Source organism: Pituophis catenifer, unplaced genomic scaffold (assembly GCF_029215685.1).
Source record: "Pituophis catenifer annectens isolate HBS135680 unplaced genomic scaffold, rPitCat1.0.hap2 SCAF_1, whole genome shotgun sequence".
Classification (NCBI taxonomy): Eukaryota; Metazoa; Chordata; class Lepidosauria; order Squamata; family Colubridae; genus Pituophis; species Pituophis catenifer.
Genome location: NW_027256881.1, coordinates 13,462,041 through 13,478,156, shown reverse-complemented (window position 1 = coordinate 13,478,156; position 16,116 = coordinate 13,462,041). Strand labels below are relative to the sequence as shown.

Sequence of the window (16,116 nt, the reverse complement as noted above, 5' to 3'; positions counted from 1 at the left end):
CCCAAGGACCTGGGATAGGCAAATATTCTTTAATAATATTAAAGGTATCATCGCAGCTATTCTAAGTAAAGCTGAAATTGAAATTGACTGGTTTTGTCCATGCTGTCCTTGTTCAAGTAGTGCTCAGATGTTTTCGGAACTGCACCCAATAGCCCTGTTACTATTGGTACTAGCTTTGCTTTCTTTTGCCATAGTCGTTTACATTTATTTGTGTGTCTTTATATTTTGTGATTTTTTTCTTTCTTTCAGTTCTTTCTCTTTTATTCTGCTGTTACCAGGTATTACAAGGTCCACTATTATTATTTTGAGACAACAGCAGTCACTCTGGTCAAAGGAAGATGACAGATTAATTCCTAGACCAAAAAAAGCTAAAAAGCAGAAAAACAAGCCTTCTGCATACAAAAGGATCAGAAATAGAATTACACCTTTTAGTTTCTTTTCTTGGATTCTAGAAGGCTGGAGAGTACTTTTCTAAAAAAAAAATACTTTGGAAATTCCCCATTCCACCCCAGACACCCATACAGTTTCCCCAAAAATAAGACATCCCCTGATAATAAGCCCAATTGGGCTTTTGAGCGCATGCGCTAAAATACGCCCTCCCTGAAAATATTTAAACATATGTGCAGCTGGTCCCCGCCATTTCCTCTGGTTAGGGTTAGGGAGACAGAGCTGGAAAATCAAGTAAGATGGCAAGAGGAGTCCCATCTTGCTCAATGCGCCCAAAATAATAAGACCTCCCCGAAAATAAGGTCAAGCGCTTATTTTGGGGTTCAAAAAAATATAAGACAGTCTTATTTTCGGGGAAACATAGTAGTTCAATTCTTTCTAAAGGATATGTACAAAACTAAACAGATTAACAGAATAATGGTTTAGGGTTGTCAAGAACAAGTTTTAAAAGCAAAGTTGGAAGAAATTGGATTTTTGTTAGCATAGCATATTAATACGGTCACGTAGAAGAGACTACAGAGGCATGACTGAATCTAAGGGGCTTGAGAATTAATTGTATAAAGTTACCGAACGTAACTTAAATTCAGGACATAAGACAAATGTATTTTAATCTTCGGTTTCATCTAGTGCTATTAAAGAGGCATTACTTTATAATCTTGGCTGAATAATTTAAGGAAGACTATTTTTATTCTTAAATGTATGAGAGGAAAAAAAATGTATTCACATTCCTGAACAAAACCATTGGTGTAGTAAAACTTATGGTTGATACTTTTTATAACAAACTTTTATTTAACTGTAAAAAAAACACAAATCGTAAGAGAAACCACAGCTTTGACAACTGTTCGCACCCACCAACTATATGCTAAGCCGTGTACTCATACTTTGGTTGCATAAAGCAGCTAGTCAGTTTGCAAAAATCTCCTCCTCCTTGGCCAACTTGCTGTCCATCCTCTCAGCTTGTGGTGGGAGCAGCAGTCTTCTGACAGAGGCGGGCTAATAAGCCTGCCATTTGTAGTAGCGAATTTACTCCTTCTACTATCTTCATGTGCGTATAACCGATTTCCTAATCAAAGATGGGGAAGAAAAATAAAATTCAAATGAACTTCCTGTTTTTCCTGCTGTAAAGATACAACATTTCAGTACACATTCATGAAATCACAACCGTTGTATTTTCATGTTGCAGCTACATATGCCGTCTTGCCCTAAAACTATCCTCGGAATTCCCACCATCATTTGATGGAGACAATTGTATATAGGTAGTCCTTGACTTACGACCACAATTGAGCCCAAAATTCCTGTTGCTTAGCATTCCTTTAGTGGCCGTTCAGAATTACAAGTTTTGCGCCATTTTACCTTTCTTGCCAGTTGTTAAATGAATCACTGTAATTGTTTAGTAACATGGTTGTTAAGTGAATCTGGTTTCCTCACTGACTTTGCTTGTCAGAAGATCACCAAAGGTGATCACATGACCCAGGGACATAAGTTCATGCCAGTTGCCAAGTGTCCGAATTTTGAACACATGATCGTGGGGACTCTGCAACCGTTTTAAGTGTGAAAAATGGTCATGGGTCACTTTTTCAGTGCCGTTGTAATTCTGAACGACCACTAAAGGAATGATTATAAGTCGAGGATTACCTGTTGTAGAAAAAAAGGATGGATTAAAAAATCGTGATATGTCAGTAGATAGAAAGGCAGGAATACACCATCTCTGGACCAGGAGGCCCTCTTAACATCACTCAAGCGCTAGTCACAAAGTTGGATTACTGCAATGCATTTACATAGTTTTTCTTGAAGTTCACCTGGAAGGTGCAGCTGGCCCAGAATGCAGGGACATGGCAGTCTTGGGCATACCTCAGTATACTCATATCACTTCATGATTATCTTCTCTAAAGCATAGTATCAGCTTATTTGGGGAACTGCTTATGTTTCATGGTCTCTGCCCATCCAGGAAGATTTTTCATTTATTATTCCATTTGTACGACCAACCATCTGATCTAAGCAATTCTAGGTGGCTTAAAACGGGTAAACGCATTCCAATAAAACTATGTTGAAAACCAATATGCATATAAAACTCATCTATAATCCATTTAAAACAGAAAAGCATGACTTGCAGCAGAAATAATTCTACATCAGCTCAGCACAGCCTTTGGTTGGAGCTCTCAATCACTGCCAGACCCTGAGGCAAAGTGTCAGAGCCATGTCTTCATGGCCTTCCTAAAGGCTGGTTTGTTGGGCCCATCCAAGATCCCGGTTAGGGGGAGGGACATTATGTTCCACAGGGCAGGTGCCACAGCAGAAAAGGCTCTCTTCCAGGATCCTACTAAACAAAGCTCTTTGGCCAATGAGACCCACATGCCTTTCCTGCCAGTTCTGGCAGAGATCAGGCAGAGTTGATACACATCAAGTTCCGTCGAATAGTAAAACTTAGGAGCTGTCTTCTTTGTTATGGTTCCTGCCCTCTGGAATCCCTTCCAGAGATCCATTTAGCTCCCTCCCATTCCCACGAGGTTCTCTTAGACCTTTGGGTTGAGTGTTTCTGGACTTCTGGGTGATTGATTGATTGTACTTTATCTGGACGCTTAAGTCATTTCAATTGTTTTTTAATGTTTTCCTATTGCAATTGTAAGGGTACCCAGAGTAATTGTACTAAATAAACAAAATAAACATATCCAACGGACTCATGTATAATACGTGGCATGAAGTGGGGTGTATGTGTGTGTGTGTGTGTGTGTGTGTGTGTGTGTGAGGCAGCTTCTTGAAAAACTGAAGATTCCTTTTAAGTTGTCAATCCTTCTGCTCCTAAATGGATGAAGAAATCACTTCAAGTGGAGCAAGACAGAGATGTGCAATTTTACTTTGGGATGTAATGGAATTCACTAGTACTCTTTTCACCTATTTAAGGAAGAAGTTTATACAGGATTATAAATGGATTTATGTAAAGATCCAGATGTTAGAAAGATTCATTCTTCAGGCACTTGGCTTGCATAGCCAACCTTGCTGCTTACACCAGCAACATCCCACAAAACCTAACCTTAATGAACTCCAACTTCAGATATTCTGCCATTTGGAATGTTTTACAGACTCGGAAAATATTGCCGATGATGTCTTCAGGTGAGTAACCAAGCTTCCATAAGTGAGCAAGAATCTGAAGAAAGAACAAAACTATCATTTGATGTCTTGACAGCTTTAAAGATGTATATCCAATTTCTCAAACACTATTTTTAAGACAGCTCAAACATAAACGAGAAGGAATATAATCACAATTAAATTATAAAGATAATGGACTTCAAAAAAGAGAACAAAGAGGAAGATTTGTGACTTTTTTCATGACCCGAACCAATTGTTGCCTTTAGAACATATAACTAAAGCCATGGCCTAGGGCAGGGGTGACAAACTCACGTCGTCACATTGTTGTTACATGACGTATCACAACATTTTTTCTCCTTCGCTAAAATGGGGGTAGGCATGGCCAGAGTGTGACGCATCCAGCCTGTGGGTTGCGACTTTGACACCCTTGGCTTAAGGCAATATATAAAACAACCAACAAGCTCTTAAAATGGTTGTGAGAAAGAGATCCTTTTATAGGCTTAGTTCCTGTCCTATGTTCAGACCAAAAAGCAAAAGAGGCAAAAGAGATGCACTCTTCTTGTGCCCACCTTATAAGCTTCATCGATGTTCGCATTGACACAATGGCCGATCATCTCCTTCACCAGCAAAGGATGGGGCTCATCGCACACCTATGGCAAAACAGAAGCATCATGAAGCCCAAAGTCCCCAATGCTATTGAAAACAGATTGAAAGCCCCCCTCAATGCTTCTGAAAACAGTTATAGTCCATCTCCATAAAGAAATTTAAGTATTTGAACTATACAAGGCTGCACAGGTCCTATAAGACCTGGAAAGATATGGGAACTATTAGTCTGCTAAAGTGAAACTGGTTCGGGATAATTTCATATGAACTCAGTAAAACACAGTCCAATCTCTTCAGCCTCTTTGTTTCAAACGAGCACAATTTTTTTAAAAAATGTGTAAAACAGATCCACTTTCCCCCTCAGGAAATTGGCATCCCAATTCATGATCTACATATAAAGTTCTTCCATGAAACTGGTTGCATATCGGCATTAACAATGACCAAAGTATATGGTATAGTGTTTAGAATTCTAGTTCCAAGATTGGGAAAAAAATTAGCAAGACAACAGGGTAGACAGTATTGAAGTAAGTGGATCTAGAGTTTGATCTGGCATAAAGCAACTTCCTATGTTAGAAGTGAGGTGGGAATATCACTCACATGGTGATAAAAATTTTCTTCGAGGAAGGCATTCTTAATATCAGGTTTTTTTTGGTGGGGGACTTTTAAAAAGGGCAGCAAACAAGAGGTGCCAATGCAAAAGAAGAATCATGTTACCTTTAAATACAAGACAATAAAATACATTTTAGGAGGCAATTTTCTTCAATGTAACATCCCTTCCACCATTTTGCCAAATGGCCTTTACAATTTTGAAAAAATTGCAGATCTTACTAGTTCTGACGGGAAAAGAAAAACTTCCGAAAGAACAGAATATATATAGCAGAACTATGGATTCCTTGGTGCTCTTTGAACTTGGCTGTTTGCTTGCAGGGATTTCATTACCCAGCCATGTAACATCATCAGTGCAGTTTTAAAGAAAAAACTTTAATTAACCTTAAATACATTCTCACTATTGATGAAACCAAATCCGGAATGGGTAGATTGCAAGTTGTTTAGTGCCTGTTAAAAGAATGAAAACATACTATCATTACTATATAAAAAAAAAAAAGTTATCCTTAAAAGTTTTAAAGATCTACAGAGTTTCTCAATCAGGAAAGAAAAATATCTGGATGTGACTAAAATGGCATGATTTTTGTACAAAAAAAGAGGTAGGGGCATGGTTTGCAGAAGTTAATTTTTTAAAAAGTCTCAAAAAGGGGAAAGAAACTCTCCCAATAAGAACTGAGCATCAACAGTGGGCATAAATCAATGGCTGGCAGATTGCAGCATTGGAAAGAAATCAGGAAATGGAATATTGCAGATTTCCACATGAAGCCACTTAATACTTTGTACAAAGCCATCACGTGAATAGTTATAATTCAGTGTGCTGAAAGAACATTTTAATGACAGTGGAAATATTACAATCAAACTACTGCAATCATCAGGATGGTAGACAATACTCCCACTTTGGTTCTATCTGAAGAGGCCAACTCATTTTCACTTTGGGATGACATCAAAATTCGTTTTATCCCAAATGAGTGGTCTTAATAAATTTAAACCCCATTGAAGTATTAAATTTGGAACATTTCTGTGAAGAAGCTGTAGTATGTGGCCAGGTATATGTTAGACAATGTGCCAACTCTTTTCTCCAAGGAAGGCAGCCATGGTCAAGCTTCTGTTACTTTCCACAAAGATTTCAAGCTGACCCATGAAATTATATTGTGTTCACAAAAGAGATTGCATTGTCAGCTGTAAAAACTGCCACAGCTAGGAAGACTTGATTTCTATAATGCAAGTTAATCCAACCATTAATAACTGTGTAAGTTGGACAGGCAGGGAGGGAGGGAGGGGGAAAAGAGGGAGGGAGGGAGCTTGGATTTTCAAATCAGTAACTTTCTTGTAAAGCATTTGTTATGGTTTTTGCTATATCAATATTGTATCTGCACTATATGTCACCAGCAGAATCAAAAGACTTTGCTATCCATTTGTTTCTCCAGTGCCCAGTTTCACCCAACAAAAACAGGGGAAAGTACTATATGGCAAAGCTATTTAATTTTAGCAATAGCAAATTCCCGTCTCAACTTTGGATGCTGACAGAATTAAAGAAGAAGCTGCAGAAAGACACTACCCACCTGTCTCATGTCTCCCTGGGCTGTGAAGATAATGGCTTCTAGACCATCATCTGTATATTGTAAGTTCTCCTTCGCGATGATTTTCATTAGCCTCATAAGAATCTGGGCATCTGTCAGCTTGGTGTATCGCAGAACTGCACAGCGAGACTGGATGGGTTCTAGAGGGCAGTGAATTTAGAGGCGAAATTACATTTATTTCTTGTCTTTATTATTTTTACAAATAATGCAAGGTGCCAAACATACCTAATACAGGTAGTCCTTGACTTATGCTCCCAAGTGAGCCAAAATTTGCATTGCTAAGTGAGACGGTTGTTAAGTGAGTTTTACAATCTTTCTTGCCACGGTTGTTAAGGAATCACTGCAGTTGTTATGTTAGGAATACAGTTGTCATGTGAATCTGGCTTCCACATTGACCTTGCTTGTTAGGAGGTTACAAAAGGTGATCACAAGACCCCAGGACACTGCAACTGTCATAAATATGAGGCAGTTGCCAACCATCTGAATTTTGATCACGGGACCATGAGGATGCTACAATGGTCGTGTGAAAAAACAGTCATAAGTCACTTTTTCCGTGCAGTTGTAACTTCCAACAGTCACTAAACAAACTGAAAGACTAATTGTACCTTTCCCCCCCAAAATAACAACAACAACGAGGTGAATGGGGCTAAGAGTGTGTGACTGGCCCAAAATCATTCAGCTAGCTTTCATGCCTAATTGTTTTAATGCAACTGAATGCATTGAATTAAATTAAATGCCGTTGTTTTAGGAACACTGGAAGAAAATCATATTCAGCATCAACCATTTGTCCATTTATCTTTAAAATGTCTACCGTTGACCAGTAGCAGCTGCCAGGATTTGAGGTAGGAATTTCACCTAACACCTAACCCTGTTGGGAAATGCCAGAAACTGAACCCATAGTTTTCAATTATGAGAATATAGTCTCTTTTCGATTTGGCCTAGGTACTTTGCTTTGCATAAAAGGAAGTTGGTTTTAGCACCCGTGTCTGTGTGGACTGCGGCAGAATGGTTCAACATCCTTTCTAGATTTGAATTGAAGCTGCAGTCAAGCACAGGAGATTTTGATGTCTACCCTCTCTTACTAAACCAAAATCACAGGTCACCAGGAATTGCTCCTGCCCAAACCTCTATTTACGTCAGAGTCCCCTGCCACATCATTCCTTAAAGGTATTCAAAACCAGTATTACTTGTGCACTGCTCCTCCTATGAAGGGAATCCAGAGCAGTGCACAAATAAATAAAGCTTCTTAAAGAAATGAAGGACCCCACCGGAAGTTGGCAAACAGGCCATTTCTGGCCTCTGGAGGGCCTCCAGGGTGGTGGGGAAGGCCGTTTTCACCCTCCCCAGGCTCCCAGAGAGGCTCTGGAGCCTGGGGAGAGCAAAAAACGGGCCTTCCCCACCCACCTCCAGGCCCTCCGGAGGCAGGAAATAGCCTGTTTCCCTACTTCCGGGTGGCCCAGAATGTCCGAAAATCAGCTGGCCGGTGTGCGCATGTACGCCAGAGTTGAGCTCACGTGCCCACCGATATGGCTCCATGTGCCACCTGTGGCATGCATGCCATAGGTTCACCATCATGGTCCTATACCATTTCAGACAAATGGTTGTCCAATCTTTTCTTAAAAACCTACAGTACAGGAACACCTACAACTTCTGGAGGCAAGTCGTTCCACTGATTAATTGTTGTACTGTTGACATTAGTTCACTCTATTTTAATCCCATTTTTTTTCACTGTGCTCAACAGAATAAACAAAATAAACAACAGAAAGCAAAATTTGTTAAAAAGCAGCCATCCTGGAAAAGATGTTACCTTACAATATTGTTACCCCAATAAAAAAGCGTATCTTAAGCAACTATTGAAAAGTAGATGGTATGGGAAAAGTCACATCTCCTTCGAGTTTCATACTTGGGATGCCACTTTAGAAGGCCCCATATGAAACCATAAGCCAGAACCACAGACAGGGCCACAAGATGGACTTCCCAAGTGATTCTAATGTTTGGATCCTATTGGATTCAATAACCTTTGAAAGTATTTTTTAAAGTACTTTCATATTTAAAAAATCTACCACCCACTGAAACCATGAACTCAATAATGGGACCAAGATCCAGTACCTACATAAAAAGGCATAAAATCATGCTGATTAAGTTCTTCTTAATTAGCTTAATTTTAAAATATGCAATTCCACACTGCTTGAATGAACCAAACAGACCTCTTCAAACATTGTTTGCAGCACACCAGCCATCTTATTTACTCTGGTTCAGAGATTCTGGGATTTTTTCACCTTTTGGCTCAAGTCCAGTTTTCATATTATTAAGTGTTTACATACTGTGAGGTTGATCTCACATCACTGTAGCAGTGTTTGCAATCTACTGTTTTTGAAGGGGAACCACGTGAGAAGATCTCCTGCCTATGCACATGTTGCAGGTGGCTATCATAGAGGCTCCTCACATGATCCTCTCAGTGATGTGCCAAATAATTATAAACAATGCCACCCTGGGTGAGTGAGAACATGTCCAATTTCACAAAGCATTTACACAGTGGTTTTTCAAAATGTTCAAGACCATTCTACAACTGCAATTTTACAGCAGCTTTTCAAGCTTGGTTGTTATTAGAATGTCTGCATATATGAGTTAGAGCAGGGGCCTGCAACCTTGATAACTTTATGCATGTGCTGGCTGAGGAATTCTGGGAGATGAAGTCCACAAGTCGTAAAGTTGCCAAGGTTGCAGACCCCTGAGTTAGAGCCAAGAATAAACTTCTGAGGCAAGCCCACTGCAGAGTTAAGTTTCAAATGTAGAACTTCTATTACTCCCACCTGCCCTTTTACACCAGCCCCAAACGACTATGTCTTACAAGAATTCTCTTACAAAGCAAAAGGACATTGCCTTTAAGCATCTATCTTTACTTTGCTTGCGTTGTGATAATAGAAATGTTTATTTCCGATCTAGGAATAAGTGAGAGAGATCCACTCCACCTTTCCAAGTGGCCCATGGTACTTACCTATGATTTTGTCAGAGGCATTGCAAGCCAGAGCAAAACGAGTCGTTTTAGAATAAATTTCCATAGTGCGTCTCAAGGCTTGCTGGGCTCCATCTGTCATGCTGGTGGAGGAACAATAGAAAGGGTAAAATAAATTTAAGCCATGTAAAGCTCGCTAAAATGCCTGTCATCATTGGACAATATACCTTGTCCAGGACATGCTATTTACTAATGTAAACAGTTTCACTCTGCCTGACCTTAAAGAAAACAGGTTTGTTTTTCTTATTTATGCTGCATAAGATACAATAACAATCATTGCCATATTGCATCGGCCGTAGTTACAGGTAGACCTTGCTGACTGCCCCATTCAGCAACCATTCAAAGTTATGACGGTGATCATTATTACGAAGGTGTGTCTTTGCCTAACCCAGTGTTTCTCAACCTTGGCCGCTGGACGATGTGTGGACTTCAACTCCCAGAATTCCCCAGCCAGCAGAGCTGGCTGGGGAATTCTGGGAGTTGAAGTTGAAGTCCACACATCGTCCAGCAGCCAAGGTTGAGAAACACTGACCTAACCTGTTCCCTCCCCCTTTGGGGAGCAGAGAGATTGAAGAGGAAGGGAAGACAAGAGAATAAGAAGGCACATAATGGAAAATACACTTTGAAAGAAATGTTGTGGCACTTGGAGTTGGAATCACAAGCACGCTACACAGACAGCCTGGTGTATTCCCTAGTGTGTGCCTAATTACTTTCTTGTAGTCTCTTCCCCTCCAATGAACGTAGATACAAACATTAATATCCTTTTTGCTAATTATCCCAGTTGTAGGGTGAGCACTCCAAAGGGCAAGGGAATGGGAAAAAGAAAGCACAGTGGCAGTCACATGATTTCTCACTTAGCCAGTTCTGCTTAATGAAAAAGCTGCTTGTCCCAATTGTGGTCAGTAAACGAGGACTACCTGCATATGTTCTGAAATGCATCTTGTGCTTTATACGAGTTGTGCCATGGAAAAACAGAATCACTCTACCATGCATGGAGAATTTCTTTTTAAAAAGACAGCAATGGCTTAACCGTCTAGAAATAACTATTTCTTTTCTTCTCACTAGAAGGATAGTGGACCTTCAGTTCTTAGTTTGTCTGCCAAAGTCCTCCCAAATTTCACCAACAAAATAGAGTGCTTTTTTGGCAACATACTTCTTTTAAATTAATTTCAAATTGGTAACACAATTGTACCAGTGGATATGCCTCCCGTGGTTCCTGAAGCTAAAATAGGAAGCATAGTGCCCAGGCTTTAAATGTTTGTCAGCTTCTGCACAAATGGAAGGGATAGGAAGAGGTTTCCTTTGCTGGAAACTACCCAGCCTTGTGTTTCAGTAAGAAATTATCTGGGACAGGGTGATCCCACCACTATAACACAACTGAGAAGAACACAATGGAAAAGTAGAGCTCTTGCAAGTATTTAAATAGTTGCTTAAAGAGTCGCTCTGGACAGGAAGCTAGGCACCATATAAATTTAATAAAATAAATACTGTGAAATTAATGAGTTATTATACAATATAGGTGATTGTTGGAGTGAGGAAAAAAACCTATTCACCTGTCTGCTTCATCCAAGATAATTATTTTATGCCGGCCTTTTGGAAGTGTGACTTTTTGTTGCGCGAACATCTTGATTTTGTTCCTGACCACATCAATGCCTCTGAAAGTAAAATGCTCAGTTATTACTGAATTGTTATTCACTGATATTAAACCTTGAGAGGGGGCAGCATGATCTTTGCAAGCTATTTTAGGAGGTCTTGTCAGTTGAAGAATGGAGTAAAATTGCCTAAATTAAACCCAGCTCTCCCTCTAACTTTTGATTCACCTGTCATTTGATGCGTTGAGCTCCAAAACGGCATCTTTCAATGCAGAGCCCAGAAGTGCACGAGCCAGACAAAGAATGCTGGTGGTTTTTCCAGTTCCAGGTGGGCCCTTAAAAAGAAAAGAAAAATATTCCAAAAGGTTTAGTCATCCCATTGTTAGAGACAACTTGGAATTTGGAAATTTTGATGTTATTTCCTGAAACATGTCACCCATAAAGGTTTAATTCTAGAGAAGCTTGCAGACTTAAAGTATAATCAATGAGAGTTAATTACACAAGTTACTGGCACAAAAAATACAGTAAGTGTTAACACTTGTTGTATTTTATACTTAATAGTTACTTAAGGGATTGTCTCTCCCCAATTGTTTCTATTTGTCCTATCTGGCAGGAAGAGCATACTCTAGGTCAGAGGTCTTCAAACTTGGCAGCTTTAAGTCTTGTGGACTTCAACTCAACTTGAAGTCCACAAGTCTTAAAGCTTGAAGTCCACAAGTCTTAAAGCTGCCAAGTTTGGGGACCCTTACTCTAGGTAGTGTCAGCTAGGGAATGTCAACAGATGGGAACCACAAGGAAAGCATTTTCTGTTGTGGCCGCAGCCCATAGGAACATCATTCCCTTGTGATTAGATTAGCCCAGTCCTTGCTGGTCTTTCAAACCTGCCTTTTGCCTTACCTAGCCCTGGGCCTAGGTAACAGCCAACCTCCTAACTATGTGGATGATAGGTTAGGTTATGCGCAGCTGCTAAGTGTTTCTATTTTTATTTGTTCTTATATTGGGTATTTTGTGTTTTTATTTGTTTTATTGTAAGCCACCTAGAGTCACGTAAAAGTGAGATCGGCAGCTATATAAATTGCATGAATGAATGAATAAATAATGGGAGTCTCATAACTACCTTCTTTTACCAGCCTGTGACTTACATTTTTAAAGATGGCATTTAGCTTGGAGACAAATTATTTTGTCAATACTTACAGCAATAATAATATTTGGAACATTTCCTTCTCTTGCAAACACCTAGGGAAGAGAGGGGAAAAAGGATAGTTACGGTAATTAGAAATGCAAGTTTCTGTACTTGAAAATTACAGTATGTACTCCAAATTTTGGAGAATTATGACCATCAGTGTTTTAAAACCTCTTGCAATTTTCTTATATTTTTTGCCTTCCATAATGGTCTTCCATACCTATCTTCTAAACAAGTTCTCTTTTTTAAGTTTGAAATAAGATTTTACAGGTGGTAATATAAGAAAAGGAACCTCTTACTTTTCTATGTTTAAATTCTGTACTAAAGAATCATCTTCAATATGTATTGAGCAAGTAACAAACGAAGAATTCCATACAACATGCTGTCACTTATGGTGATAAGTGCCCTCAGTTTTGGTATTCAGACAAGTACTTAAATACAGGATTGTATCCATTGCTTTAGCCATCTATTACTTTTTTTTCTCCTACCCTTTGGCATTGTCTCATGGTAAACAAAAATACATAAAAGAGAGTATCGGAAAATGATTCACCCTCTGTGATTTAGTGCCAGGAACAAAAACAATTTAGAGTCCTTATAATAACAACACTTCCTAAACTGGGTCTAGAAACAATGTTTGAAATGAGCCCAACATAGAGCGCTAGAGCATTAGCTGTAGCCATAGGCAACCAAGAATTCCACACAGATATTTGGATATTGTCGTCTTCTAAAGCCAACAAAGAAATGCAGCTCTCCTTCATTTTGGTGCCAGCTCATTGCAGGAAAATAACTCCCCTAGTTACAAGACCTACTTAGACCACATCTTAAAATTTCACAGCCATTGAAAGAAGTATTCTTCTTACAAGAAAGTGGTTTTCATACCTCTAATCTGCTAACAGTGTCTTCATTGCCAACAATTTCCGACATCTTCATTGGCCTGTATTTTTCAACCCTGTTGGACAAGACACATTAACACTCTTCCCCTGTGCCAATGGCAAAAGAAAGGAAATGCAGTTGAAAGAGGCTGGGAAACTGGGGGAACTGAAGCAGAAAATGAAGTTTGGAAACAAGTATGGAGGGGGGGAGGGAGAGCAGGAAAAAGAGAAATTAAGTTAGTAAGTACTAAAATAGTTTCCCCCAATTGGCATCATCTAGTTGTATTAAACAGCATATTGCCTGGGTTCATACAATAAGCTCAATTCTAAATTGAGGAGTAGGACAAAATACAGTGGCTGATTTCACATGGCATATTATGTCCACATCATGTTGTGGCGAAAACCTGGTTCCTACAACATGCTGACCATGTTGTGCAAAGTCAGAGATTATTTTCAGAAAACATAGGAGCATGTTGGCTGGCTAGAAGTTATACATTTTGCAGTCTTAAAATATCTGGAGAGCTTCAAGTTGGGGAGGCCAAATTGTATGGGGTCTCCTGCTTGAGCAGGGGGTTGGACTAGAAGACCTCCAAGGTCCCTTCCAGCTCTATTCTGATTGATTGAAATCAAGAACTGCATCCATTTTTTTGCATCATAAAATCATAAAATATGGATAATCAATGCAGGAACTTAGCCCGTAAGCTTTTATTTTCGGTAAAAGCCATATAATTGTTTCCAAAAACACTTGGAAGGACCAATAAGGGAAAATATTGGTAGCTCAGGGTAGAAATGAGAAGTCCTTGGTGCTCTCTGAGCTTTATTTTTTTGCAGACATTTCATTATCCAAACTAGGTAATATTTTGCTTGCACAACATAAACAGATCTGTTCCAAATCTAGCAGCTGCTGGTGCCCAACATGCAAAGCTTTATTAGTATTATGAACCGGCCAGAATTTTCTGTGACTTAGTATAACAGCAACTCTGAGTCACTGGGAGTTGGGCAGCAGACTTATTTAATATTGTTATTCTGCACAAATGAAACTGCTTGCTTGATGATAGTTCTATGGCAGCACCAAACACAAACTGTTGAATTTTGAAAAAAACTAAATACAGGTAGTCCTCAACTTGCAACTGCAATTGAGCCCAAAATTTTTGTTGTTAAGTGAAATATTTGTTAAATGAGTTTTGCCCCCCCCTTTACCTTTCTTGCCACAGTTGTTAAGTGTATCACTGCACCTGTTAAGTTATTAACACGGTTAAGTGAATCTGTCTTCCCCATTGACCCAAAGTCTTCCCCATTGACTTTGCTTATAAGGTCGCAAAAGGGGATCACATGACCCTGGGACACTGCAATGGTCATGAGTCAGTTGCCAAGCTCCTAAACTTTGATCACATGATGGGGACGCTGCAATGGTTGTTTGACAAATAGTCATAAGTCCCTTTTTTCAGTGTTGTAACTTTGAAACAGTGGTGAGTTTCAAAACTTTTTTACTACCAGTTCTGTGAACGTGGCTTGGTGGGCGTGGCATGGCTTGGTGGCCATTCCCACCCCACTCCAGGGGAAATTTACTGCAAAATCCCCATTTCCTCCCGATCAGCTGCGTTTCAGGAGGCAGAGAATAGATGGGGCGAGGCCAGTCAGAGGTGGCATTTACCGGTTTGCTGAACTACTCAAAATTTCCACTACCGGTTCTCCAGAACTGGTCCGAACCTGCTGAAACCCACCTCTGTTTTGAACGGTCACTAAACAAACTGTTGTAAATCGAGAACTACTTGTAGACTGGTCTTGTGGGAGTTTATCTGGGAATTGCAGAGATTAAGTAAGAGTAGCATGGAAAAATCAACCAATAACCCAGAAGAAATCTATGGCAAACAATTTTCAGTTGCCAAGAAAACTGTCAGGCTATGTAGTCCACTGGAGCTGAATTTAACATAGTTGAGAAGGGCTTCAGCACAGTATGCAGATTAGGTGGGTTGTGTGAATGCTGCCATCCCGACTACAGGTTCCTATAAAGCCTCTCTCTCTCTACAGATATATACACACACATACACATATGTAATTTTTTATTATAGATAAAAATGTGCCATCCAGTTCAGTGGTGGATTGCTACCGATTCGCCCCGGTTCGAGTGAACCAGTAACAACGGCGGCAGCAGGAGGCTCCGCCCACCTGCACGGATGTCATCAAATACACTCTGTGCATGTGCAGAAGCTTCTGTGCATGCGCAGAAGTGGCGCACACACGAGCGAACCGGTAGCAAAGGTAAGTGAAACCCACCACTGATCCAGTTGGGGGTCAACTTTTTATGACCACCTTGATAGATTTGGTCTATCATTAACCCTGGTCTTTCAGGTCTTCCAGCAATGACTTTCTGAAATGCCTCTGCAAAATCCGTTTTATAAACGTTTTAAATAATCGATCCTCATCATTATATTTTCATGCCACCTTTTAAATATGTAATTCTAAGTTACGAACTTACCTAATACTCCTTCCTCCTAAAATTCCCCCCAACAGCAACAACCCTGTATGGTGGATGGGCTGAGAGTTACTGGCCCAGAGTCACCCAGCTGGCTTGCAGGCATAACAGAGTCCTACAACCCACCATCTTCTGATTTCTATAAGCCCAGCACCTTGACCACTACACCAAACTAGCTTTCATTTCCCTCCCAAAACCTAGAAATGCCAATGCAAACCTCGGTCGGCCACTAGAGGGCAGGAAAAACGCTTTTAAGCGCTCCCTCGCTCTCTGCTGCCACCTAATGGCCCTTCAGAGTTTTGCATCCCAAGTCTGCTAAGCGGCTCCCATGCAATGCCTCGCCACTCACCTCCCCAAAGTCACAGTCTTAACGCTCCCACAAAAAGAACACCGGCTTCCTATTGCTGCGCCATCAACCGGCTTTTCCTCACCTAACTGTCCGGACCCGCTTACTCCACGGCTTCCCAACCCTCAACAACATCCTTTGGTGGGCCTGCCGTTCCCTCCCCGGTTCTGTTTCTCACCAGGGCAGTTCATAATGGCCGCTCCCGGCAGGAGAAGTAGAAGTAGATGCGACATCAGCAGCGCTCCCGCCTGCTTTCCCTCCTTCAAGCGACTTCCCCGTCTCGGGTGCCGCCATTAGGGTCTTCCCGC

The 16,116-nt window shown here is 40.4% G+C and overlaps 1 protein-coding gene across 4 annotated transcripts; it reads right to left on the bottom strand.

Annotated features, from left to right (window-relative positions):
* Positions 1 to 1,213: 1,213 nt before the first annotated feature.
* On the bottom strand, positions 1,214 to 16,107 carry RFC2 (replication factor C subunit 2). 4 transcript variants are annotated; one of them, XM_070945671.1, is made up of 11 exons: positions 15,987 to 16,107; positions 12,994 to 13,063; positions 12,126 to 12,167; positions 11,160 to 11,266; positions 10,893 to 10,994; positions 9,322 to 9,422; positions 6,306 to 6,463; positions 5,128 to 5,193; positions 4,104 to 4,184; positions 3,479 to 3,592; positions 1,214 to 1,510 (listed from the first exon to the last, which is right to left on the bottom strand). In XM_070945671.1, exons 1-11 carry the CDS (start codon positions 16,100 to 16,102, stop codon positions 1,400 to 1,402), a joined length of 1,068 nt encoding a protein of 355 aa, XP_070801772.1. In that variant the 5' UTR covers positions 16,103 to 16,107; the 3' UTR covers positions 1,214 to 1,399. The 4 variants fall into 4 exon arrangements, with proteins under 4 accessions (XP_070801772.1, XP_070801781.1, XP_070801794.1 ...); XM_070945680.1 differs by having other exon boundaries at positions 15,894 to 16,069; XM_070945693.1 differs by having other exon boundaries at positions 12,994 to 13,094; positions 15,987 to 16,000.
* Positions 16,108 to 16,116: the final 9 nt, after the last annotated feature.